At 42.2% G+C, this 27,923-nt stretch overlaps 1 protein-coding gene across 1 annotated transcript; it reads right to left on the bottom strand.

Annotated features, from left to right (window-relative positions):
* Nucleotides 1-4: 4 nt before the first annotated feature.
* LOC147795286 (cytidine monophosphate-N-acetylneuraminic acid hydroxylase-like) lies at nucleotides 5-24,796 on the bottom strand (the record flags this gene model as incomplete). The annotated part of the gene is given in 14 exon segments (XM_087132106.1): nucleotides 5-19; nucleotides 1,933-2,055; nucleotides 3,783-3,909; nucleotides 5,492-5,539; nucleotides 6,688-6,825; nucleotides 7,195-7,330; nucleotides 8,838-8,940; nucleotides 8,942-8,976; nucleotides 10,458-10,539; nucleotides 11,288-11,435; nucleotides 12,932-13,122; nucleotides 20,138-20,247; nucleotides 20,874-20,965; nucleotides 24,372-24,796. Coding segments are annotated over 14 exon segments (1,584 nt in total), but the record flags the coding sequence as incomplete, so codon positions are not given.
* Nucleotides 24,797-27,923: the final 3,127 nt, after the last annotated feature.

Below are 27,923 nucleotides of genomic sequence, written 5' to 3'. Positions count from 1 at the left end.
CCCCAATACGGTTCTCCATCTGAATAATTAAAGGAATGAAAAAAGAAAAAAAAAGGATTAGAAGCCCGCACTCGGTCGTTTCCTTCACTTTCTTTCTCAACTAATAAGAAAGGTTTTTGTAGTGTAAAACATGGACTCATGAATATCGCCCCAGCTTATAGTATCGCGCATACTTAATTTCAACCAGGCACTCGTGTGAAGCTAGGATTTCATGCATCCTTGAGACGGAATTCCACGGGGTCCACGTTTCACTCGGTGTGTCAATGATCATTAACTTACTCAGCTAGCTACGGGTAGCACTTTGCCGAGCGGACTGCAAGAGCAAAATAATTTCCTGATTGGAACGTGTCGGAGAAGCTTGGAAAAGTTTCTTTCAGTAAGGCCGAGTATAGAGCCTGCTTTTTTGACGTCACAAACGTGTTTTTCAAACAGGTGACTGCTAAAAGCATGGTTGGCCGTCGATACAAAAATAAAAAAAACACAAAGTGTTGAGAATCCCGCGCAGCAATCAGAATACTGGATAATAATACATGTATTACTAAATATTTACTAGAAATACAACCCTATTCAAAATCGATGAGACAAATGTCTATTTGAACGAATTGGAGGTAACATCGAAAACCAACCCAAAGGTGATATTTCTGCAAACTCTGGCCGCCCATACAAGTTGTAGGCAAAATGGGAGTGGTCTATAAAAAATTATTAGCTCTCATAATAACTCAGACAGTGTTTATTTGAGCTCTCAGGCTGGGCGCAAAAGTCGTGGCTGCGGCAGGCAGTCACACGCATGTCTATGTAAGTGGAAGTTGCCACTGGCTTATGGTTAAAATATATACGCCAATCATACGTTTGAAGCCAAACCACGGTGGTTGTGCGTTTTTTGTATTGCGCATGTCTGGTGTGTATTAGACTCACATTGTAGCCGTTCATCGGTATATCAACAGTAAAAACACCGCCAACTTGTGTGAATTGCGAGAGTCAAGCCCTTACGGCATAATGGTTTGTGATGTATGGGGTGTGGGTTCGAATCCTGGGTCAAAATTGAGGACAAGGAGGGTTTTTCCAGGAAACTAAAGCCCGAATGTTGTAGGAGCCTAATTTCACACGTGAAGTTTTCATGGTTGGTTGAACATCATAGATGTCATGCATGTTGTGAACCGTGGTATGGCTTCATACGTGTGATTGCATATATGGCTCTCATGGATATAATCTGGTTAGTAAGTGACTTCGTCACAAAGGCGTACGCGCCACGATTTGCACGCTCCCATTGCACGATCGCTGAAGTTGCGCGTTAACTTTCGGTTCCATGGTTCTATGGGTGAGTTCGATTAGCTTAGTTAGTCAAACTTACACGAGAGCGTTTGTTTAGCCATCACGTGATCTTCGTGCCTGCCCTGGTGTCAGCCACCTCTACCCCGGCTGGCGAGAGGGTCTCTGGAGGCTGCCCTAGTGTAATGACGTCACGGATGGACTGTTCGAGCATGGGCATGATGGGACGTTGCGGGGGCTGGACGTTTTTCGCAGAATGCCTTGGCGAATACACTGCAATGTTCGATTAGCTTCATTTCGAGGCTTCCCTTGCGTGTAACACCGGTGTATTCAGGGAAGCTAATCGAACGCACCGTGTGTAAACGACGATCAACGCACGTACTCTATGTGCTGTGCAGTGGGCGTGGTTTAAACTGAAGTGACGTCACACTTACGAACCGAGTAGGCGCATGTGCTATTCCCTGTCACAGACTTATTGTTGTGACGCAAGATCGGTACCAAGGCTTTCTCGTATGGAAAGTTCACATAATTTGTTTGTAGCTTCTTATCTCAGGGAGTTGTGCTCAAGATTTTTAGTCTATGATGAGTGCAATGAAGAGGTATATGTTTGTTCTCAAAATGAAAAACACATGTTAACCGAATGACGTCAGACAACATGCACACCTCAAGATAATTATGTTCTCTTTCTGGTCGCTCTGATGGGAAGGTCGGTTCCTCTCCAAGAAAGTCAACTAGAAAATCGTAGCCTCCAACAACAGGCTGAAAATCGTCATCCCTCTCAATCATCTATGAAAGAAACACATTAAACAATGCGTCTCGGTCAATCTCAATATCCCTTCTGCTTGCTCCTGTGTGCGTGACTGGATGAAGGAAAATCGCTAGTGAAATAGGCAAATTACTTTCGCATCTATAGATATGGTATAGGATTTACAAATTGACAACGACACACCAGCACAGCATAATCAAACAATAAAAGTGTTACTAATGTAGACAGATCTGAATTTTCAAACATTACATCTCTTATGACGAATCTTTCTGACAAAACAAATAAATTTTTTGGAAGTAAGCCTTTTTTTAACAAGGGGCTTAAGTTTTGTTTTCCTTAAAGGATCCGTAATGTAAATTTCGTCTTTAGAACGTTTTGTGCAATTTCTACCCCTCTTAAATGTAAGAAAATATCATAAATGTCCATTGGCTCCTCTCATTACAAAATATACTCTTTAAACATTCATAATTCTTCTCCTGACAAACGAGGCTGAAGTCATTCTTGGAAGATACAATTCATTATAGGGGCTTCTGTTTAAGAGACCAAAATGTGCTCATTCAAAATATTCATTAGAAAACTTTGCTCACACTGGCTAACTGTAATGAACTGAAAAAACAAAGAACCATGAAAGTAAACAAACTTACGTATTCAAAATAAAATCTTGGAAATTTCTGGTACCAAAAAGAGCTCTAAAGCATGGGGTTCTGCCACAGACGAAATCAGCTATGCAAATTTGCATTCGCATAAAAACAAAAAAGGCAACAAAATGACCTTTAAATGGATAAAAGGGGCACAAAGGAATATATACCAGATCTGCGTCATACACTCACTTTGTATGGTTCCCTTAACTCAATGTGTTTGAACAAGACAGTTCGCCCATTTCCAATTAATTATACGCCCAATTAACGAATATAAGCATTTGAATCTGTTGTCTATAGGTCAAGGGCTTCAGTCCTTTGAAAAAAATGGGCGAGAACGCGGTGACAATAAACTTAGCCGTAGCCCTGAAAGCCTGTTTGGACACGGCCTTACCGAAGTTTCCAACTGAAGTTAGTCAACACGCGTTCCTGCAAGTTATGGCAATATTCACCCAGTTTTATATAATAAACAATTAATTAATCAAACTGATAAGCAAGTGTAGAAATATGCCAACTGTCACGTTGAACCGGACATAAATCTTTTTTTTATCCATATTTTAAAAATAAAGGTATCACCATTTTAACTTAATACAGAGGGGTCACACTTGTCAAAAACTCGGAGGATGATAAAAGATGCCTACAAGAAATGAAATAGCTGGACACTGAAATCTGAGCACATTGCTGGTTATTTTACCAATTCCCTCAAAGTTTAAGGAAAAGTGCATCAGTAGCAAGTGGGAAAAATTTATATCAACCACATCAAAATTAGAAATATGGTGGAAAACGTTTGGAGTGATAAAAGGTAATCCAAAGTGGGATGAGAGGTGACAAAATATTATTTCAAAGGCGGGCCGATGTTGTGTATTTGCCGATAGATAGACAGGATCGAAATCGTTTAATTCTTTCGCAGATGGATAGGATTGGTTGAAACTCTTTCATTCAGATTTTAATAGCAATCTGCACTCAAAACGCTGGAGCATGAATAATCCAGAATTTATCGAGTTGTACCCCTCTACAAGGCTGAGATCCGCCATCCGCCACAACCACATTTTCGGGGTGACTTGTGAATTATTTTCCAACTTTACAAGAGGGTTACTGGGAGCGCTTACCCTGATAACGAGGTTGTAGTTCTTGAACCCCGCCCATCTGTAGTAGAACTGGATCCACTCTGGATACGCAAAGATCTCGTCTTCAATGTTAGAGTTGATCTTGTTGACGTATTTCTCAAAATCCCAGCTGCAGGATAAGTACCAGAGTTTACATTCGAGTCACAAATCAAAGTCTCAACTGATATCTTCCATTGTGACAGTATATACAGCTATCATGACTGCTTACCAAAGCTGAGCGCATTTTTGTTTTTGATCAGACTACAACAGGAGATCAACAACAGTGTGTTCTGTTTGTTCTGTGCCTTGTCTATCTTTGTGTGCAACATAATTGTGTTAATATTGTGTGAAACGTTTTAACATTCAATGTTTGCTTCGACGTTATCGTTAAACAATATTATTGATGAATACAAATACCACGTCTATATCCCATCCTGGTAATCGCCCACACCTGTAAGTTTTAAGGCCGGTTCATACTTCAGGCAAATGCGAAAGCGAAGCGAATTTGACGAAACAAAAGATTTCCAACGAAATTTCGCTCGAGTGAAAATATGTTCAACTTTCGCGAATTTGCAACGCGACTACTGGATCCAACGTCACAAACTCGCGTTTGTGTTCGCTTTGGTGTGAATGCCGCTTCATACTTCAGGAATCTGAACACATTTCAACTCGAGCGAAATTTTGCTGCACATATTTAGTGACGTCAAATTCGCTTCGCCTTTACTTCGCCTGCAGTATGAAGTTAACTGGCCTTAAATTAAAAGGGTCCCATGTTTACCAGCTTTGCTTCTTTTGAGCCCCTCTGCAGTTTTCAATCTCCTTTGTTAGAATAATTTTCGAGATATATCTACGCGTATATATTTGTGAACACTGTGGAAATAAATGAACTGAACTGAAAATGGGCGTAAATCCCTATGGCGGATCATATTTCTCCCACACTTTCTGACTGAGCGGATGGGCTACTGAATCATTCCGCCCGCACTTTTACGTGCTGAGAAAAAAATTAGGTTTAATGTGAAGAATTGTTTGTAGTTCCGAACAACCACAATAATATTCTAGTTGTAAAGAGCCACAAATACCGCACTGATGTAAAGTTCTGTAGAGGTGTACTGTACATCTGGATCATGAACATCGTCCCTGAGGGTCAGTACCCCCCACAGACTTTTCAAATTTCCATGGCCGGGTAAGTCATCTGCCCCTTACCCCGTCCCCCAGTTCCCAGTACAAATTTACGCCACTGGAACCGAACTGGACTGAGATAGGCCTATGACTTGCTTTACCAACATTTCCAACTCGGGGAGACAGTTGTAAAATATCGCTAAACTAACCGGCTTCGGGATGGAGGTGGGAGGGGCGAGTTGAGTGGAATTAAACTTAGTTGAAGAGCCATGTACGTGGCTAGAATTTGAATTGCGTCTTTTTGCCCTGGTACGAGGACGACCAGAGCACACTGGTCGAAACGTCGAGTTCACACTCAACAGTTCACACTCAACAGTTCACACTCCACGGTTCTTATCAGAACCAGAACTCTTTCAAAAGAGATCCATTCACCTGGTGTAACCGCAAGCCCTCTCTTTAGTCTATCTCCACCAGGGAAAGCTTCATGTTTTATCTAGTATAATAATGTAAAGCTTGAACCACTGTTCAACAAACCGAGTTGTACTAGTTAATAAAGTCGTCATATAGTAACCTAGTTTAATCACTCTTATTACCTGTCTTTGAAGACTTTGGTTCCTGCTGGAGGATCATGAATGAAATCACTGTGGCATAGAAAACAGTTGAATGCAGTGCGGTTAGTAGACATAGATGGTTTGCTTGTTGGTTTGTCCGTGGTTGACAGGTTTGTCTTTTGCTCGCGTTATCATTTATTGTTTTCTTGACTGGTCACTTATCAGCCATCTGGTCAGTCAGTTTTGCGAGTAGATATTTAAACAGTCAGTCGATCTAACACGGCTGCCTATCTGACAGACGTGTTGGTAAGAGAGTTATTGGATCGGCAAAACGGTCGACGGGCCTGTTTTCCGGGCCATGGCTCTGCCATGCCATTGACCATTTGGGTCACTCATCTCTAGAAGTGACAGCCATTTTAAGCTTACAAGTGAGGTTACAGTCAGCAGGTCATTCAGGGACAATAAGTGTTCCATCGGGAAGTCACAAGCCAAGTCACCAGTATTTTGTATATTAACCCTAAGTTGCCGACATCCTTTTTTGGCACTGGTAACCGATGGAACCTTGCTTATAATGATGCTAAGCAGAGCACCAGCTAGTTTTGCTTAAGTATTCCAAACATGGCACCCTCTGTTGCTTTCGTAGATCCTAATTGTCCCCCCCAAAAAAAAGGAAATTTGCAGCCCCTGTAGAAATTCCTGGCAATACCCACAAGCAATTGCACTGGTATATTCTGAAGCTCAGGTCGTCGTTCAAGATCGAATTCACATATGGGCCCATGACATGAGTTTTGTTGAAAAATTTTTGTTGGAATTTTCTATTCTTCTTAAATGTAAGAAAACTACATATTGACACGCCTTGTTTACTCTCACTGGAAAACTACAGGTTACATTTTCCATGATGCAGAGGCACGTTGTTTGCGTAATGTTATTGCGGGAAGTTCGGGTCCTCTCTGTCTGAATTGGGAACTAAATCGTGCTTATTAAAATATTTAAGAGCAAATTTTGCTCACTTGAGTACTGCTCTGAACAGAAAATGTAACGACTTACCAACGTACATGTTAACAAAATTTACAAACACAAATTAATAATAAATTCGGGCATTTATTAAATGCAGACATCATACCCTGCTCATAAATACTTCAATTCGCATAAATTTATCCATTACAAAAAAAAAAACAAAAGGTAAAAAAGTCCCCATCTCAACAAAAAATGGAAATAAAGTAAATGGGCCCATTTACCTGTCTCCACTGATTGCTTTCTGTAAATCCAGCACCGCACCTGGGCGGGGAGTCCACGTATTTATATGGGGGGCGTTTCGCCGGATAAGATCGTTCAGTGCAGCTGGGTCGTTCTTGGTATTGACCGACCTGATGTACCTGGTGATCGGCAGGAAATAGTCATTTAGTTTCAAGGACTGAGAAACATCATTCTCAGTAGCATTCCCCGAATAGGCGAATCTGTACACTGCCCATTTCCAGACCAAGGGGGCGTTTCCAATGTCCGGTCAACTATTGTTTACTGTTCCAGTTTGTCATCTCGAAGACTCGGAGTACACAAAACAAATTGCAACTATCACGCCCCTGTCTGCATTTTGGACTTAATATACGCACAAACTAGGACACATAACTGAAGTAGTAATACAATTCACAGACATGCAAAAGTGTCACAAGACAACTTAGTCTGATGTTGTAAATCCCTTTCCAATCCCCCACCCCAAATATAAAAGAAATCTAGACTTCACTGACTGATCAGAGGGGTGTGCCTCAACGAAGTAGCCGGCAAAGGGACAGTAGACCTTTGGGTTAGTGTCCCGTACAAGCCTCATCTTGTAGTCCAGCAGTTTACGACGTTCGCGCTTCACAAACTCGGCTTTCCATTCCTCTTTGGACGAAAAAGGGGAAAACGGTTATCTCCTGCACGAGAGGGAGTGAGCATATTGCTGAGTGCCACTCGAATCACAGAAGTTTGGCACCTCGACTCAAGTTCTGTTGGGTATAAACTGACTCATCATAATTCGAATCATTACGAGCAAATTATCGACGCATTTCAAGAAGCTTTTTGGAAGACTTGAGTAGACTCTACTCCAATGATAATAATCCTGGAGTCCGAAAACTGCAAAAGTAGAAAAATGTCATTCTGATTTTCAGGTAGCAGAAAGGTAGAAAACTCTAAAATTGCATGTTACAAAGACGTAAAATCTGCTTTTTAACAATTCTGATGGCAGAGAAGCAGATGGCCACTTTTCATCCTCCATTATCTTGTTCCAAAACTGATTACAATGCGCGGCGTTAGATGCGCACACTACAGGGGGAATTTGAACTGCTACGGCTATATCGCTATATCCAGCAAGAAATGAGTGCCTCCCATTATGTCCACTCACTATAAACACTCTAAACTACTGTTACCTAACACATCCCCCCTAGATGTCTGAAAAAATCCTAAGATTGCAGTGAAACAATGACCAACGCAAGGGGGGGGGGTTCTCCCCGTCTCATATCTTGCTTCATATGGCCATTTGGCTAGACGAGCAAAGGGACTATCGTCTTTGGCAGCTGGAGGGAATTACATGACAATTTTAAATCTAGGCTGTATTTTTTCGATTTTACGAAGTCGGCGGCTGGAAAAGTAAATAAAAGCCCAGTCTACCTTCCGTTGGCATCGCGGGAGGGGGTGCTAAACCAGCCCCAGGAAAAAAAGCCGAAAAGAGGGGAAAATAAATGCGAATGGCATTTTAAGAAGAGATGAAATGGAATAAAAATCACTAATCTGCTTGAAAAACATCGACACTGACCAGTGACTACTCCCTTGCACTGTTTGTCGTTTTTCAGTCAGTTGCCGAAGAGTACTCGCCCCCCCCCCGGATATTTCTGCCCCGGAAAAATGTTTTGTGCCCACTCTGGGCGGCGACACCCAGCACCCTTCAGAACGGAAGTTGGTTGAATATCCCTTTTCGCATCCATCCCTCGGTCAAAAATTAATAACCTTAACAACCTTTGCTACGCCATGAATGGAAAAGATATTCACAGTGCAAATCAGTCAACTTCACTGTGTAGCCTTTGGGGAAAAAAGAAAATTCAACATAATTAAAACAAAGTCGAAATGGTTAAATAAAACTCAGACAGCATCCCAGATTAATATTTTCCACAGCATACATGTAGTAACGTGGATTTCACCACTTTTAGGGGGCAACTGTTTCAGGATGGAAATATCGTCAAAATGCATTGAGAAGGTGAGAAACTTAATTATGCGTTCTTCTTGTTTTGTCGAAGAGGGTATCTAAAAGTTTTTTCGAGACCATTTTTTTTGTTTTTTTTAATCGTTTGCAGTCTCTGATACTGTCTGACTTAAAGATAGAAGACCACGAGGGGATTGTGGGAAACAAGTATACCTGTGTATTTCCCGCCGGAAAATGTCATGGGGAAGCCTGAGGCACCGCCGGCAAAATCACTCAGCATCAAGTCTACACCCGAGGGCAGACGTCCACCGTTGGGGATTGGTGCAGTCTACTGTGTTTAAAATCAGGTGACCTACGTGCATAACGGAAAGAAAACACGATTAATTCACATTAATTTTCTAGGGAGCTCTGGCAGTTGTCATCCAAGTGGGTTGAGATCCCGACATATTTTAATAACAGGGTGATGACATTTTACAGGCAAGATGTCGACGTCCAAATGTAAGATAGGCCTAATTATCATGTCATGACAGCATTCTGAGAATAGGACTTCAGCTTCCAGGGCATGTTGTATCTTGGGATGACGGCATATTGCAGGCAAAATAATAAACAAGTTTGGTATTTCAAAAAAGCAGGGTCATTCGGGAACAAAGCACGCACGACCGGGTCGGGTTCGCGCAGGGGCTCCCCGAAAGGACAGACCACGCACGCGCGTCCGAATGACCTCGCGTCATCACGTCCAAAACGCGTCCCTCGCACGCATATGTTTTTTTCAGGAAGGTAAAGAACGAACGTTATGCACTGCGTTGCACTTTCAAATGGAGTTTTTCAAAACTGGATGAGTCATTTTTCTTTAAAACGTCATTTCCCCCCCCCAGGAATACTGAGTTGTGCACATGGAATAGATAAAATTGGAAAGAATAATAGTTGAGGTTTGCGCAACGGTGAACTACCCAGAGAAAGATGGAAAACTGAGTCGAGAAAGAGGAATGTCCTTTCATAAGTAATTTCCCCTTTCATATCTTGTCTTATAATTTATGTAGGTCTATAACATTACAGAGTATAACACGTATTAAATCAAACAACAGAAATAAATTTATATAAGGGGGCGTGAGCTTTCAAGAACGTTGACATAGAAGTTTGCTGAATGTTTCTTGATGACCACTCATCACTCATACGATATGGACTCATAAGGTGCTGTCGACTGCAGCCTTGAATTACAAGCTTTCGAATACGATTTTCCATTAAAGCTATGCCGCTTATAAGTATTTCTGTTACGTTTTTAGATGGGAAACGCGTATCATAGGCTTCTCGAATTTTTCCTGGGCTCTGCCATTACTAGTCACGTGACGTGAATGAGGCTAGAAATTTTGAACGCGCAGAAACTCGGCGTGACGATCACTTCTCACTGCAACTCTGCAGATGGTTGTGCAGGCGCATGTTGCGTGAAGAAATATCAGCAATTCTTAGTTGGATATCCAATACCCTGACATCACTCAACGCACTTATACCCACGCCAGTTCGGTAAGGCTGTGTAAAAATGGTGGATCTAAAACATTTCAAACGCTGTCATATTGCTAAACCAAGGAAGAAATGCACAACATAGAAAGCTACCCCGAATACTCAAGCACCTGATATATTAGTATGAGCTATACGACATGATATTGCATCATCGGTTTCTTCATCATATAGAAATTAACCTCATCATCAAATCCTAGAGGTACCACAACACCCTTGCAGTGAGTGAGTGTGAAGAACTCAATTTGACCAACCATAATCTACGTCTCAAAAATAAACGTTTCTTGGAAAAGATAGCTTTATGCCAGAACGGCTTACCTTTGTAGTCGACGAGTAAGCACGTGTCCATATCAGGGTGTACACCATCCATCATAATCATAAACCGCATGTCTTTGTTAATCTGCTCAAATTTGAATTGAAAAGACAAAAGAAGTACCTCATGTCATTGTTTTAATCTACATTACTGCTCAGGGCTGCAGGTTTGCACTGTGCATGAAATCACTACACTCCGAGTAGAAGCGAGGCTACACTTGCAAAAGCACACACTAGGCGTCGTTACGCGGTAGGGTGCACAGTGTAAGTTTCGAACGTATCCAATGTTGCCACTCTAGCCCCTTCTGGACCCTGCTATGCAAAAAACACCCATACTAGTGGACTGTGGGATGGAGGAGGGGCTTAGTGCAGCCCCAAAGAACTAATCACCACAGGTATTGTTTGAAATCGGTGACACGTCCCCAAACAAGAAAAAAAGATGGTAAAGGAAGGGAGACATTCGGTAACAATCTAACGACACCTTAATGGATCCTAACCAAACTTGACACATTGAATTTTCATGAATACGTCCTCAGAAAAAAGTCATGGGTAGCCATGGAAACCATTACAATGGGAAAGAGCCAATCAAATCTTTTTACATAGAGGAGTCTTCAATTTTTTTTGGCACGAAACATTTCTCACTGAGAATAAAACTCAGTGATTTAAACATTTTGATCTTCTACAGTAAAGACATGACCAAGAACTTAGGTGTTTAAGTATTGTAAAACAACGATGGATCACAAGAATCATGTCCAGATACCGTATTTTTTCAGTCAAACTTGGAATCTGACGGGGAAAAGGGGTTTTGAGTGGGCAAGATTATCCGCTTCTCTCACCTCTATCCACGTTCCCAATCTTTTGATGTTAATATTGTTGAGTTTTACACTGCTCTGCTCCAACCTCACGAACACCGGCATGGAGGTGTCGCCCACGTAGATTGGGATGTCGGGATTGCGCTCAGATAACACCTCCAGCGTTGGGTAACTGCCATGCCAACAGGAAGGTACGGGTGCTAGAAGTTATGTGTGTTACTATATCGATGATGGTTGCCGCCCGGGCAATTTGTCTTGGAGAGAGCCGCATTTGTACATGCAATATGTTATTGCTTTTTTCAAGCCGTCAAACCTAGTTTCTAATCTAAGCGGGATTTTTAGTACTTTGTAAAGGGACTTTACAATAGTGTGCGCACGAGATTGAGCAGGAAAATTCTGTATAGATTAGAAACTAATAGCAAAAACGATTTAATGGGATTTTCTGAAGAAAAACTGAACAAAGCAAGAAACCCTGAGAGAAAATGATCAAAATCGCACCCTTTACTTTTCAATGGCCCTTGCCGCCAAGACCATTTGTGCGCATGCGTGCATAATTACGAATTTACTAGAGAAAGGCCTGTTGTTCTACCTTGTACCACTTTATCTCAACCATACTGAGCAGCCAGTAAGCAACCATTATGGAGACAACTCAATCATCGGCTGATTCTCCAGCTGAGAAAACAGCAAAGTTAAACGCCACTCTTGAACAGATATGCAGGCAATAGGAAAGGACACCTCTAATTCGTGCACCCTCTCCGCAGTATACATTAGCATTATGCATAAGTGCAAATCAACGTGATCATTGACGGAACAATTGGTAGTGGAATTTCAGACGTGATTTCAAGAACGACTGAATTAGAAATGGATTCGGTCAGAAGAGGTTCAACAAGATTATGGTAGTAATGCCGGCGTTTTCAACATCATTTTTGTGGTGACGTGCACACGTTGTACCCAGGGAATACTACAGTATAAATAAAACGACTATAAGTACAACGATATAACAATTTCCGATGCCTTTTTCCCGGCTGCAATGGTTATCATATCTACATTGTTCTTGTAGTTGGTAGATGAATGTGCAAGTTTTCGTCTAATGGGCCCATTGATATGCTGTGCAACTGCCTGATCCATATTCATTATAAATGTTGGATTGAGGTTTTCTTTGCAATGTCACTTTTGAGGCTTAGAGTTTATCCTTTGCTTCATATGCGATAGGAGCCCATAAGGAGACAAGTTTCCTCTCGTTTTCCTCGAAATAACTCACAAAGACCCTTCCCTATTACAAGCGCAGATCCTGAATAATTGGTCGAAACCCCTTAAAGGCTTGCTCTCCTCGAGTTTGGATTAGAAAATAATATCAATTAGGCAAATGTTGAGGTTCCAGGCTTTCTGCGCTAGTATGTTCCTATAAGGTACCCTTATTTGGTCGGTCATAGGATGGTTAGTCTCTTCTATGTGCTGGCTTCTGGTGTTCTGGATTTTGTTTAGCGTCCCCTCTTTGCAACCAAAACCCTAGTCTAATCTAGTCTTAATCTTCGCGAGACTTGAGTCTTGGGTCGTTAGACCTTGCGAGATCTCGATGCCTTGTCTGCGTGAAACCACATTTTCTCATGAGTGTTTTTTTGACGGGTCGACTTGAATCAGAATACAGGTAACGGCCTGGCCACTTACTTCAAATGGTCGGAGTGAAGGTGGCTGATGTATATGAGGTCGGCTTTGACCAACCTGTCCAAGCAGTCTGGTGGCGGCTCGTGCATCAGCCACCAGCCACGGGCGAATGCGGGGCCCATCAGCCACGGGTCCGTGATCATTACCAGATCTCCCAGCTTTAACTCTATGCAGGCATGCGTGATGTAGGTGACCTGTGTAGGTGACAAACAGGACACATCAAAACTTCAGCATCCACGAAGTATCACTCGAAGGTCGACTGAATTGACCGTTTTTCCCTCGAAGTCTAAAAAAGGAGAAAAAAATCTAAATGTCTTATGTCAAAGACTTTTGTCCGTTCTCTTCCCTCTCTCTCCCATGCTAATCGAAAGCTATATTGCCCACAATATCCGACATCACTGACACCACGAACTGACACTAAGTTGTGCCCAAGTTGAGCTCATTTGTGTGCATTTTAGAGAACTGAGTGGTTTTCATTTTTACGAACTCTGTACGTTACGAACGAACTCTGTACATTTTCGTTTTCACGAACTAATTCTACAAGTTAAAACGATTTCTAATTCAATTTTCGGTAGGGCAGCAAGTAAACAGATGGATTAAATTCGTGTCAAACCTTTCAAAGCATTTTTTCCTGCATTGCCATATAACAAGCTTGGATGTCAGTCAATTTAGCTTCAGTGTCCGATGTGCGCGCGCGATACCGGATGCTGCTTCGGAATGAAACCGAAATTGTTAATACGAACTGATACGCAGTTGCAACGGAGTGGCAGTTCGTGGTGTCGGTGACAAATTATGGACGCCCAAAGTTTAAAGAAAAATAAAAAAATTCTCCGAAGTATTTGACATATGTCTGAGACTTTTTTAAACTTTGTAATTTGTCCATATTTTTCAGTATTGATTGTAGAAGACCCACTGAAGAAAAACTCAAACAAATCAGCTATTAGGCTCATCGGCACTGTTGAACTCTAGTTTCCTTTGCATGAAACGAATATGTCTATTCCCCATGGATGGAATGCCAGTCCCTCCCAGGTTGCTACCAATTATGCTGGTACCCATTCGTACCCCTGGGCGGAGAGAGGCAAGCAGGGATTTTGAAGTGACTTCTCCATGCAAGGCTACAACTTATTATCGGCAGCTGGATTTGAACCCCTGATCCAGTAGCGTAACTTTGTGCCGGAAATGGGGGGGGGTGGGGGATGACTTGCCCGGCCATGAAACTTTGAAAAGTGGGGAGAACACCTTTTGACTCTACATGATATTGATGCATACCTGTAAAATGTATTCAGAAGGGCCTGTTTGTGGTTTAAAACTGTTTTTCCTCTTTTGAGTGATACTGAATGCATTTTAGTGGTTAGAACTCTAAAAAATCATCGAAATCCGTTTTAATTTTTTACTCACCACAAAAAAGTGGGGGATGATTCAACCGCTTACCCCCACCTGTTTGTGCGTGTGTAGAGGGGGCCATATACCTCCACCCCCCCAGGATTTACACCCATGCACTGCTCCTCTGATCACGAGTCACAAAGCTTGTACTTCTATCATCGAAGAAAACTCAAGGATGTAACGCAAAAAGCGCTCAATATAAAAACGACGAAGTACAAAATTACATTCAGCGGCGCGTCTTTAGAGGCTTGTAACACCTCCTCTCCCTGCAGTATCTGGAGCCTAGGTTGGGAGAAATTATTGCAGGGGACATGATAAAAGGGGATTCCGTATATCAATCCTCAATGGCAGTGATCCAGTCTGACTGTTCATTATGTTCAACGTGGCGATGCAATGTTAGCAGCGCATGCTATCTTTGCAGATTGCCAGCGGTGTTTGACTCAACCTTCAGATTTTGTACTCTTGATCCATTATTCAAGAGCACTAAATTCTTGCTAAGGAAATTCCTTTATATAGATGTTGACTACGATTGACTTTATAATGTTATCGGAAGTTTAATCGCCGTTACTACTCCTCGATCAGTATGCAGTAAACCAGATGCTGATGCAGATAGTTGATCTTTTGATATCTGTTTTGTGTTCTGCATGCGTAGAGTAAGTAAGATTTGAAGCTTTGCATGGGGGAAGTTACATGAGAGGTAGGCTCGTGGGTACACAATGGAATCAATCTCTTTTTTTGGAGTTGTGGTTATAGAAGAACCAGTGAATGTTGACTCAATGCTGTGGCCGTCCTTAGGAGAGTCTGCCGGACTCGAGCGGACAACTAGGTAATAAAGGTAATCCGAGAGCGGTGGAGCGTGGAACGGGATTTGCGGGTTGTGTAACTGCTGCGCATGCACTGGGGCACGAAGGTGTTGCATCCTGTGGTGGTGCCGCGCCGAGATGCAGAATTGGCGGAAACCTTGGGTTCGGGTAGAGAAGACCCTAATGCCTCGTGGTTGGTATGGGTTACGGGTGTGGAGGACCCTACTGCCCGGGGTGGGAGTCGTCTTGGGGTGCTATATAGTATTGGGCGCCAGATGTCGCTGAGCTTGAAACCGATGTCTTAGGGGACGGTGGTGTGCCAGAAAATCTCGACGGTTTCTCTGATTCTTCTTGAGAGCCAGTTCTGGATGGGGGGGATGGGTTTTCTGCATTGTTCCATTTGATGTGGTAGTCCGAGGAGTGTGCGTGTTTGACGATGGCCGACTTGTCGTATTATCCGTGCGCACGGTGCTCTTAGGCACGCCTGGTGGGGAGGCTCCTGCCGGTTTCTCCCATGTATACTTGGCCGCATTCAAGTGGAATGCGATATACACCGGGATGACTGCTGGGTGGGTGCTTTGTCCTTGTGGGTGTGGAGTACAGACTGCAGCTTGTTGGGTGCCGGGTAGATTTGAATGTTGGCCGACTCTAGGGTAATGCAGAGTTGGTGGGAAGTGGAGCCCTGGTATGGTAGATATACTGTGGCGGTGGTTGGGGGGCTTTGGGTGTAAGCGCCCCTAGTGTCCTTGGAGGGGGCTTGGAAAGCTGATGCGCTTGTGGTGGTAGCTGTTCATTTGCAGGGCCGTCTTGATGTGCTTGTCACAGGTTGCATTGGTCGCCGATTTCAAAGGTTCCGTGGACGAGGGTGCGGTTGACTGATGTCTTGATGGCTAGTTGGTGGAAGGTCTCTGGTGCAGGTACCTATCGGTGTGGGTGGGATTGCGGTGTACACGGTGGTAAAGGGTGCCGTCTGGATTCCTGGACAGGTGGACATCCAGTAAGGAGTATGAAATTCTATATCTGCCGTCGCCCGTCGCCTTTTGCTTTTCAAAAGCAAAAGGCGACGGACGACGCACGACGGGGCGACGGACGACGCACGACGACAGATATGGAATTCCATAAACGAGAGTTCTCCGTCTTGCTCTTGTTCCATGCTGAACTTGGAAGAATCTTAGACAGGGAGATGTTGACGGACGGAGGTGGCAGTACAGAGCTGCTGGGATGGAGTCGGAATGGTGGAGGGCGAGGAGCTTGCTGGCAATGCGTTCTCGGTGGCTTGGGTGGGGTACTTGGACAGAGAACGGTACGCGCAGAATGTGAGGATGTCTTGTACCCTCTTGGTGTAAGCTGTGCGATCCATGACCACGGTGGCGTTGCTCTTGTCAGCCGAGATGATATGGATGGTCTTATCACTGCGGAGATCACGGAGGGCTTCAACTTCGGGCTTGGTGAGGTTGGGCTTGGCTGTGGCGAAGCCGGGATTTTGACGCGGATGTTGAGTCGCACATATTGCTGCGAATTTTTTCCATCAAGGCAGGTCGCGAGAGAGTTGCTCGGCTATAGACACAGCAATTGCTTTTTGACGTTGTGCCCAGTGCGTTATGCCAAACTGCCCGACCGCATAACGACTTGAGATCAAGCCGAACATATAGATCATTGCGCGAGCGCGTGAAAACTAGCTTGCTAGAAAAATATTGCGGCAATATCTGTGACTGGAGATACAAGTCATAAAATTGGTCGCGAATATTGGCGTCAATATTAGCGGTTGAAGAGCGAGTGGTGAATTGTGGTCGCAAATATTGGCGGTAATATTGACGATTGGCGATGTCCCTCTAGGGCTACCATAAGAAACCGTGCGAAGCCACAACCACATACCATACCCAAGGATACGGCCCGCTGTGTCAAAAATGACAGAATGCTCAAGGCCATGCATGGGTACACATACATCCGTTATAGTGAGCGCTGCTTGGCTTAGCCAGTACTGATGCTGATATAACGTGTGATTTCTTATTAAAACAAGATAGAAATGATACTTTTAGAGGAAGAGAGCCAATAGTATCTTAAATTTTTGCACAGTGTGGAGAAAAGTCATGTCAAACCATTTGCTTTCTCTCAAAGCTAACATTGGCCTTGGCCACGCTAAACTGATTCTGAGGGCCAAAAATAACGTCACGTGTTTCAAAGGGTTCATGAAAGGTCCTGTCGCTTTCACACGCTGACAGCCAGGTCGGTCTAGGTCTGGGTGTATTTAAAAAAGAAATCCATTGGCTTGAGGCGGTGAATGCATGTGAAACTATGACTGACGCGATCGTTTATTGAAACAAACTGGACCAGAACGGGCTCGGCAAATAACAGCGTTAGATGCAGTTCTGTAAGCCTGTCACGCAGTATGTTGTCACCAATGTGATTGATGGCGTGGTTAAAAATATGAGGCTATTAAACATGCTTTTCACCTGAAAACCTGTACAATGTAGTAATAAACTATTCCTGTGACGTCACTCCTTTGTTCAAAGTGTAGATTATTTTTATGAATCTATATAGGTGGCTGTAGATTCGTAACAAATCTACAGTTAGGCCTATATTGCAAATCCGTGAAAAATCTATACAGTTACTGTAGTTTAGTAACAACGATGAGATTACCCTCGTATCCCCCCTCCCCTCGTTTCGGTCAAAACGGTCGTGACCGGTTGGGGTGGAGTATGACTATATTGTTGTTGTTTGTTTTAATGGCGCTTTCAGCAACTCAGGCTATTTGCGCCAGTAATTATACGTTTATTATTAATCAGCATCACATCATTACGGAGTTAGTCAGGAAGAAGGTCCATTTTAGAGGCAGGAGGAACCGGAGAACCCGGAGAATAGGCGAGGGCGCATATGGACTGGAAACCAAATGCACTTAGAGCCCGGGGTCAAGTCGGGACTTGAACCCGGCCCTCATTGGTACAAAGCGAGGAAAGAACCGCGTTAACCCGCACCCCCGAGTATAGCCACGGTTTGGTGCCGTGGCACTGATTTTACGGGGCCTCATGACAGGCACAGTGAGCAAACTTAAGGGATAACAAGGAACGCCTACACTCCAGCCTTATTGTGTATGCTTGCCATTCTCCACGGAAAATGACTTAAAGCTTATCTTTCGTTTTTTTCAGAATCAGTGCTCTATAAAGCAAGATTTTCAACAAAGATTTGAATTTTTCTCTTCACCTTTCAACAAGGAATAAACTCTCTGTGTCTACGTTTTCCCCACTCTTTTGTTGGATTATAATTTAATGGAATTGACGCAAACTTAGTCCCGAGGTGACGGATCGATTAGGATTACTGCTCCCTGAGTATGCGGTCCAGCACATTTATCCCAGTCCGTTTAAAACGGCTTTCGAACATACTTGTGTAATCTTGCTTGTCGAGTAAAGGCGCCTTTCTAATCCCCCCGAGAGTGATTCTGACGGCCAAATGCAGCGCACACGTGTGTTTTATGTAACTGGAGTGGTTTTTTGTGTCCGTGAAAGTGAAACGCATGAACGCATCGCGTACGCAACGCAGCCCACAAACGTACATATGGAACAGTGCCTTTATCCTGTAAATTCTCTTGTGTTGTTAATTCCTGTAACGCTATAAGCAATTTTAGGTGGATATGTCCCGCTATAAGCAATATTAGGTGGATACGTCCGCTTTATAAAAAAGCCTTTATTGTTGTCATTGAACTCCAACATTTGCATCATAATTTGAACCCAAGGTTGCCCATTCTCAAAACGAAATAGCAATATGCATTGATTCATACATAAGAACATGTAAGGGTCAATGAACCTCATTTTGAGTGGTTTGTAAAGTGGTTCTAAAAGTGCTAACCATACTTTCATAAGGTTGAGATAGCATCGCCCAATTGCATTGCGTCCTGTAATGGTTTTAGTGCTGAAGGTTTCGCTGCAATGGCACACATAATAATGAATCCAGGAGGAAGAGAATATATTCAGCACTGAGTGTTGACTGCACAAATTACTCTCTTGAAGTTGATGTGCCACTCCTCAACTTCAAAGAGTCCTGTGGTAGTTTTAGTTGGATAAGTTTCCCTGTAATGACACACGTACTACTCCAAGGCACAAGAGGAAGAGAAGAGAGTACATCTATGTACATGTATCCAGCACTGATGTTGTTTACTGCATTAAGACTGTCAGTGTTCCACGTTGCCAACCCGTGCACAAAATGGAACAAAGGTGTGCACTCAGGCGAAGGGGTAACGTCATAGACTCAGGACTCCATGTTTGTGTAACAATGGAAAAAAACCAACAAAGTCAAAGAATAGACTCGGAACTGCAGGTTCGTGCAAGAATGGCTCGGCTTTGCCTCGTCCATACTTCGAACCAATCTACAGTCCTCGTCCATTCTCTATGATTGAACTGCTTCCGGCTGACAATGGTTAATCCAAGGGAAACTTTTATTCTTTAGCGACAAAATTATTTAGCCCCTTTACTTCATTCTACCTTACTACCTGATCTGGCAGAATACGCTCATCAATTTTGAAACACATTTCATCACTAACTGAAGCTTATTTGATACATCTTATATCGTTAGCAGATTCGTTTATGTTTTAAAATCTTGTTTGAAAACATGCATTAAGGCAGAGCTTCAAAATTAGTAACTTGTATGACATTTATTTTGGGGGCACAACTTACAGAAAATATGCCCGTGCCTACCGTCGACAATGGCGTAGCCGGGGGGAGGGCTGGGGGCATGTGCCCCCCCCCAATTCCCGGTGCCCCTAGGTGCGCCCCCTGCCCTGAAAAATACGGATTTATGGATATTGAACAAGGCTAACAAAACTTTCCCCCAAGAAACACACCACTGAAAGCTGGTGCCCCCCTATAAGATGCTGGTGTCCCCTTCGTGCCCCCCACACAATCCTAGCTACTCCACTGACCGTCGACCAGGAGATTTCAAGTGGCTCATTATCTGCACATCTGAACATAGATTTACGGTCTGTTTACTGAAAGATAGCTGAAAATGTAAACAAATAAACAAATCGACTTACCTGTACTTCACCGACTTGGAGCGGTTCTGGATCCCTCTTGTTGGTTTCCCACGGGTGGCGCGGCCGCAGCTCAACTATGCTTAGGCTTCCATCTTCGTTTAATTCAGGTACTTTCAAGGGTGGAATTTCAAATAAACGTAAATTAGGTGAAGGGCTCACAAGTAGTTCACAGGCAACATAAAGTGCAACTTTTACACTTCTCTGTACAACAGCCCTTTGAAGGTGTGCCTTTTCTGACAAAATAATAACGATTCAAGACATGTCATTTGGGGCTATTGTTCACTTTGGGAATTACTGTTAAAATTGTGATGTTTCATTGAATTGTTTGTGTGAACCTTTTGCCGTGCAACAGACCGAAAAACCAGTGTATTTTACCTGTCCATTCCCTTGTCTTCACCGCCCTTACAGGGCGTCGGGAGGTGGCAATATACATTTAGGGTAACCGGATCTTTTCTCTTCTTTTCCGGTGCTGACAAAATTAATGGAATGACTTGGGGCAACCTCTGGAGATTTACGAACTTTCTCGTAGTGTGTTGCCTTGGGGAGAATAGTTGTTTTTCATCCCCAGGTTCAGGCAACCGTCCAGATAAATTATGCCGGGTTTGGTTATGGTTATCAACTTGGACAAGCAAAATTCATGCAGACCAATAATGTTTTAGGATGTTGTCATAATGATCATTAGACGGAGCCGTGCGTAAGTTTCAGCCAATAAACATTTTGTCTTTATTGTTCTTACCAAGCTGCTCTTGACTGAAGCAGTCTGGAGGGTTGACGTATTGCATGGTCCGTGCATCTAATTTCCATCCATGCTTGGTACAGCGAAGTACACTGCCGATGAAAAATTGAAAAATTTCTTTGTGATTGGCTTCCTTGTGAACATCAGATCAATCATTGGCATGTTGATTTTGATGACTAATTTAATCCAAGAATCCAATCAGCTTTATTTTCAGGTTACCTTTTGACCTTCAAATTCTGTGAAGATCACATGGAATTATTTTTCGGCGCTATAGAGGCAGATGAGAATTCAACAATAACCCCTCCGTCACACAGTTCCAAAGAAAAAGGCATGCTTGGTTCGTTATGCCTGCGACATGAAGAGCGTATCTCCAAGAATACGCAGGTCCAGGAGAGGGGAATAAAGGAAGATTCAATCCTTCGATGTTGAGCTAAACCAAAGATATTTTACATAGATGTCATGTACTGTTTAATTATCGGTGGTCGTGAGAAAATAACATGGCGGCCGCCAAAAGACCATGACACAAATATTTACTTGATGTTAAAAAAATTAAAGTCGTTTTGGCTAATGACACATCCCCTGTATGCAAGCGCAGCAATTACGACAAACGCGGAGATCGGTAACCAACTCTCATTACGAAGCTCGTTGCAAAGTCCCCTTAAATAGGCTCTGACTTGCGGGAATGAACTCTGAACTCGATTCGAAGTTTTTGGCGTTGTGAGTTTGCCCAGATTGAGAGTTGAAAGCTAAATGTTTGCTTTAATAAATTTAAAGAAATGTTAATACAGAATCTACACCGTTGAGGTAAAAGCGGCATATAAAGACCCATGAAGGGCCAACCCTACAGAGACAGCAGTAGCGCATGTTAACCCATTTCTCAGGGCTTGAACTCAGCCGAGCCGATTCGTCACTTTTGTTGCTTTTTTAGTTTGGCCTTGCAATGAACCAACAGGCCTACTGCCGCTGGAGTGAAGGATACTTTGGATTTAAATAGAAAGCTGCCATGCAGTTTCGGTGACTAAGTTGACTATTGTTGTCCTATAGACGTCCTTTCGAAGGCGCGGTCAGGTCACTGACTAATAAAATTCACCCGAGCTTTCAAACAAAATGGGGGAGAAGGTCGTTCCATATTTTTCTTTTCACCATAGCATATAGACGTTTATCCATATACTTATTTACTAATTATTGTTGTATCCATATCTAATTACCTCAGCCTAGCACTTTTTACCAGACCTCAAAGATAGTTCCCCAGATTATCTAGCTCCAAATGACTACATACAAAAACCAACCAAACACAAAAAACCCCGCTCCAGTGTTTCCTATGAAATAGAAATTGTGACTTTCAAAAGTGATATCTTTGTGTAAATGTAACAAAAAATATTCAAAGGCAGCTCCGTTGCGGGGGGATATGTTAAAACGGAAACTTCCATAACATGGCAATGTTTTTCTTTTTTTGCTGGTTACGGAAGTTCACTGATAAATTCAGTAATTCTGGAATAGAGCCCGAAAGTAAAAGGTCACGCGGCTCAGCAGCGAGCTTCCGGAACCCTCGCGCAGTCCCCCTATTGGGATTTTACATTGGGCCGTCCTATCACGTTCGATGATTTTTGGAAGAATAATTCCTCACTGAAACCACCCCATGAAACACTCGTGTCGGAACTTTACCTTTGTCTCTTTCAAGTAATATTTAGGAAAAGTCGCATGGAGATAGGTAAAAAACGAAATTTCTTAACGACCTTTTACGTCCGGCGATATCGTTACCTAGGTCTGTGCATTAATGCACGTTTGTTTTCACTGCCCGTGCTTTACGTGAAAACGAGATTGTACAACGTTGCAAAGATTTATCTACTTGCAGTCGATGGGTTCCAGATTCCGTTGAGTTGACATCACGCAGTTGTTGTCAGCAAAGATTAGATAAAATATTAGAATCTTTAGTAATTGAAGTAGAATATTGCTTTAAGTTTATTACTTATTAATTATAAGACCATTTAAAATATTGTGATCTATTTTTATTTGTGCTTTTACCGACGGACTACCATAAATTTTCATCTGCATACGAGACTGCCTCATTGCACTGTATTTCAGATTTTTGGAAGTGATGGTTCAATTTTTTGCAGGATATTTCTCTTTTAGGTCAGGTAATTTTTCAGTTTCTATAAATTGCTATACTAGCAAATATTTTCCAAAGCCCCTTTTCCGAGTTTGATTTTTTAAAGAAGAAACTGAACGAAGAAATATTACGAATTCTAAAATCTTTGCACGTTATTTTTCCTGTCCAAGGGTTCCAGAAGCGCGCCATTAGGGGTCAACTTGCAGGCTCTATTATCGTTCACTGACATGGAAAGTAGACATAGGCCTATACTGTACATTCCTTTTGGTGTATATCTTGACCTCCCTTGTTACACATACAGGCTGGGTATGGCAGAATAATGGGTCGTATGAATAAAAAGTAGCATTTGCTTTTACTACCATTTTTGAAGCATTTACTCATTTTTGTATGAATAATAACGAAGCAAATGCTTTTACTTTAGTGCAATTGCTAAAAAGTAAAAGTGTTTACTTTTTACTCTATAAACCTGTGCTTGACAATAAGCAGTTGCTTCATTTTGTATGAATAAAAATGAGTAAGTTCCACAGAATTGGAGTATTTACTTGACATTTTTCAAGACTGGGTCAGGGCAAGCCTGAAAACGAGGAGCATTTACTAATGTTCAAAATGGCAGCGTTCATGAATGTCATTCAAAAGGAGAAGCTGTATGCCTTTAGGAGGGAATCTCAAGAAACCAGATGCAGGTAGTTGTACCGATTTGAGAGTGGCAGAGCAATTTTCTTCATCAAAGTTTTTGCGATCAAAATTACTGCAATTGTGCTTATCTGCCATGCTGAGGTCTCCAGATATAGCACCGTGCTGCACTTTGTGCGTCTGTACATGTCGTGCAGACAACGGAAGCCCTGTCGTGCAAAACCATTCGGCTGTGCAGTCAGCCACAATATTTATACTAGTAGATGCTGAATAGAAAAAAAAAACCATTTTATTCATACAAATTCAACCTCTTGCTGTTTGCATTTACTAGGTTTTATTCATACGACCCATGAACATGAAATACAAGAAAAATGTCAAAATGAGCTTCATAAAAGAGGCTTTGCGAACTCGGGTCAACATGCGAATTCAATAATTCCTGTTAGAGAGGGATATTGTACATTAGCAAAGTAAAGCTTCGCACAAAACGAATCAGACATTCAGAACCCCGAACAAAAGTGGCCGGGGCCGTCGCACCAGCACAGATTAGGATAAAACCGGGCTCGTAAGAAACACTAAGACCAGCCAACAACAAATCTAAAACAAAAAGCTGAAAAAGGTGGGATTTAGGCCTACACTAACGAAGTGAACTCGGCCTTTTTAGCAAAGTTTGCTTCAATTGACTGACTTCACGACACAGAATGCTCATACTAGCACGTAAAAAGAACGAAAAAGTCAAAAGCAGGCTGTATGTTTACCAGTCATTTCGGTCTTCGATGTCTTTGATGAATATCCCGCCTTGGTGTTTACATTTATTCAGGCAGACCTTAAACATGTGTTCGCTCGCCGACTCCTCATCCGTGTCCTCAGCAGCCGCATCCTTGTAGATGATGAACCTCAAATTGCCCAAGCCCCTGACCAAGTTGACACCATCTTTCAGTCCGCTTGTCTCCCTGGGCGACAAAGTGAAGATGGTGTTCCGTTGCTGATCCATAGTGCTGGTCACTAAGAAGTCGGCATACAGTATATTTTACCTACCCCAGCACTTATGGTGCTTGCATGTCAGTTGTATAGTGCCTAGTGACGGGATTTTTGACCTTGGCTGCCAAAAAATAGTCCGGTCGTGTACACGCCCATTCCTATTCAGCTATTATATGTTTAATATACAGTGAGCCCTTTTCTATGCGGTGATTCTCGTCTTTTGACTGCCCGCAAGTTAGGCATATAACCTTCTCTACTACGAAAGCCCACAAGTGCAATGAACCTTACATTTTCAAAAAGTGAATTTTTGTCTCTAAGTTCGTTTTAATGAGCTCAATTCCTTTTCAAAGACCGTTCTACGTACTTATTCTAATGCTCTCAAAACAATACTAGGCCTACCATAATTCTGGGGGACGAATGTCATGGACGGAAATAAACTTAGACCGTCGTTTTTAGGAAAAAAAATCCATTCCTCCCTGGCCCCAAACCTGGATACTCTATTGGATATAGGACTCTTCCACCGACGGTGTGTCCCATAACACGTACATGAAAAAGATATTTCATCAAACTCATTTTTCGGAAAAATAACTCTCATATAAGCAAACTTATAAAAAACGTGTGGAAACGCTTGGTCCCTAAATCGAACTTGTAACAAATACAGTATATCTCTTAAAAAACTTATAATTATAGAGGATCGTTTTGATAATCGAAATTCAGTTTTAAAACACCGTTTAGAGTTTAAGTACTTTTTTGTATCCACTTTTCCCACACGTTTAACCCATGACACGTTGAGTGAAATGTGTTTAGGAATGTGTTGAAATTCCTAATGCCATTCCATGGTACATGTTTAGTTTTTTGAAATTTACTTAGCATTTAAACGCATGACATTAAACATGCTGTGGTTAAACATGTTGAAAACGTGGGTACAAAAAAGTGTTAACTTTAGAAAATTAATGACCCATTGTGTTTAACCTCTAAACACATTTTTTAGAGTGTAGCTTTACAAAATTTTACACCGAAGTGCTCAATCGTGCGTGAATTCCCTTTAACCCAGAAGTGAATCTACCTGTATTCGCGGGTTCCGAGTGGATCACAATATGCCCTGCACATGAAGTTTTGAATACGATCTCTGGTGGCTATGCGTTATTATGTCCAGCCCAGCCAAGTCACCTCCAATGAAGAACCAGCGTTCAACATTTATCCTCGCGGGGTTGCCATCAGGGTTAATAAAGTTTAAATAGTTCAATTAATATATGAGATGTTTTGTGGGAAAAAATGTACGTACTAGGTTAAAAATGGGACGCCCAAATCATTTGTCACTTTGTTAATTTTTTATTGTCATACTTTATGAGCGCAAACCGCGACCTGTACACATGGGTCACTACGTGGAACGAAAACATTTCGCTTTCTCTGTAGCTGACAGTGACCTGTGTCGTTTACGCATGAGCGCGTTGACTTTCTCAGGTCGATCTATGTGGAGGTTCGTTTAAAATCTTTCACAGAGTTTTGTTTATATTTCTCAATTGAAAAGATCTAAAACAGTAAAATTTAAAGGAAATTAGAAGGGGAATTCCCATTGAGAAAGTCACGAACTCTTATTTTCTACTTTTGTTATTTTTCAAAGTGTACCCTTTCATCATTCAAACTTATTTTTCCATGTACATGACAACTCAGGGTCAGTTTTCTGAAGATAGTGGTGAACGCCTCCATTAAAAAGAATTACAATACTATTGGTCTATCAATGAAATACATTTTAAAAGAAACCTACTACTTTTCCAATAATAATGCTTGACACGTAAAAACTGCACGGGGTCACTGTATAATTTGTTTTATTATGCAATGTAGATTTTATTGTTGAGTGGAGCCCATCAGAAAGAGGCCATATTTCAGGGAAACGCAAGGGGCAGAAAAGTAAGTGTAACAAAATACTTTTGAAAAGATAAGTAAGAATTCTTTCTTATTAATGTTTGACTTGGACTGACCATTATCAGTTATGACTCCAATTTCAAACCATACCTGTGTAGGTAAATTAAACATTGCAAGAACTAATAGTACCAGAGTTATTTCTTAAATTAAGTATAGGCCTTACACAAAATGCTTGATCTTAAACAATTCGAGATTGACCAGGTTAAAAGTATAAAATTTCTGGGTGTAACACTGGATGAAAATCCTACTTGGAAATGTCATATCGATGAGGTAGCTACAAAAATATCCAAGACTATAGGCATTTTGAATCGCTTAAGGTTTTATCTTCCGGATAAGGTTTTATTAACATTGTATAGTTCCTTAGTTTCACCCTATTTGAACGGCGCTATTATTCCCTGGGGCACCTCGCCATCCAGATGTAACAGATAACTTACTCTACAAAAGCGAGCGGTTCGTATAATTACAAATGCCGGTCACCGTGATCATTCTGCTCCATTGCTCGCTAAATTAAGTCGTTTACAATGTAATGACCTCGAAGTTTATGTACAGTACAGCATTAGAGAAATATACGTAAATTGATCTCCATTATAAAGACTGATAACGGAGATCAATGGTGAGTACGGTACAAAAAACCCTCTTTTGTTCCACTCAGAGCGGGTTACAGTAACTACCTTTGCGCTTTATCGCCAAAAATGCCAAAATCATTCAAGGCTGGTGGATGGGGCTAAGCGGGTCTTACCCACCTTAACGGAGCCAAGAATGGCGATTGCTGCTCTATGTCATTTCTCTTTCTTCCCAAACCGTGTGAAAAGCCCCAAAAAGTAGCTTCACCCCCCAATAAAAGCCAAAAAAGGTTACATGAAAAATTCCAAAATTTTTGGCCCCCTCCTAGACAACTTTTTGCCTGGGGGTGCATGCCCCCACTTTTTACAGGTCCCGTGATCATGGTAATGGGTTGGGGCTTGAAGGGTCAGCCTAGTGATGATGCCTGATCTAGATCTTACAACGGACACCACTTTGAAAATAATTCCACCTGGCCGCCGTTTGGATCAGCCCTTCAGCATGCTGAAATCAGTCTTTCCGTCCAACGTAGTCCGTAGGTACAATAAATATTGATACAGGATCAAGCGCAGGGATGGCGTACCACCACAGCGGTCGTTTCGTCACATGCACACAGTGCGTTGAGAGAGAAATGGTACCAGTCAGTTGATGCCTGCATAAGCAGACGACTACTCTAAAGCAATCCTTAGAGTCTATATACAACAGTCACTGTGATTCGTCACAATGAAAACATTTTCATTTTTCCAACCAATAGTAAGGAGTGACATGTTGAGACAGGTGGAAACATCCAGATGATTCGCAAAATGCAGTCTGGTTCGTGCCTCTCGGGCGGTTGTCCAGTA

Source organism: Acanthaster planci, unplaced genomic scaffold (assembly GCF_054643075.1).
Source record: "Acanthaster planci isolate LZ-2023a unplaced genomic scaffold, COTS_SCS Contig89, whole genome shotgun sequence".
Lineage (NCBI taxonomy): Eukaryota > Metazoa > Echinodermata > Asteroidea > Valvatida > Acanthasteridae > Acanthaster > Acanthaster planci.
This window is presented reverse-complemented; position numbering and strand designations above follow the sequence as displayed.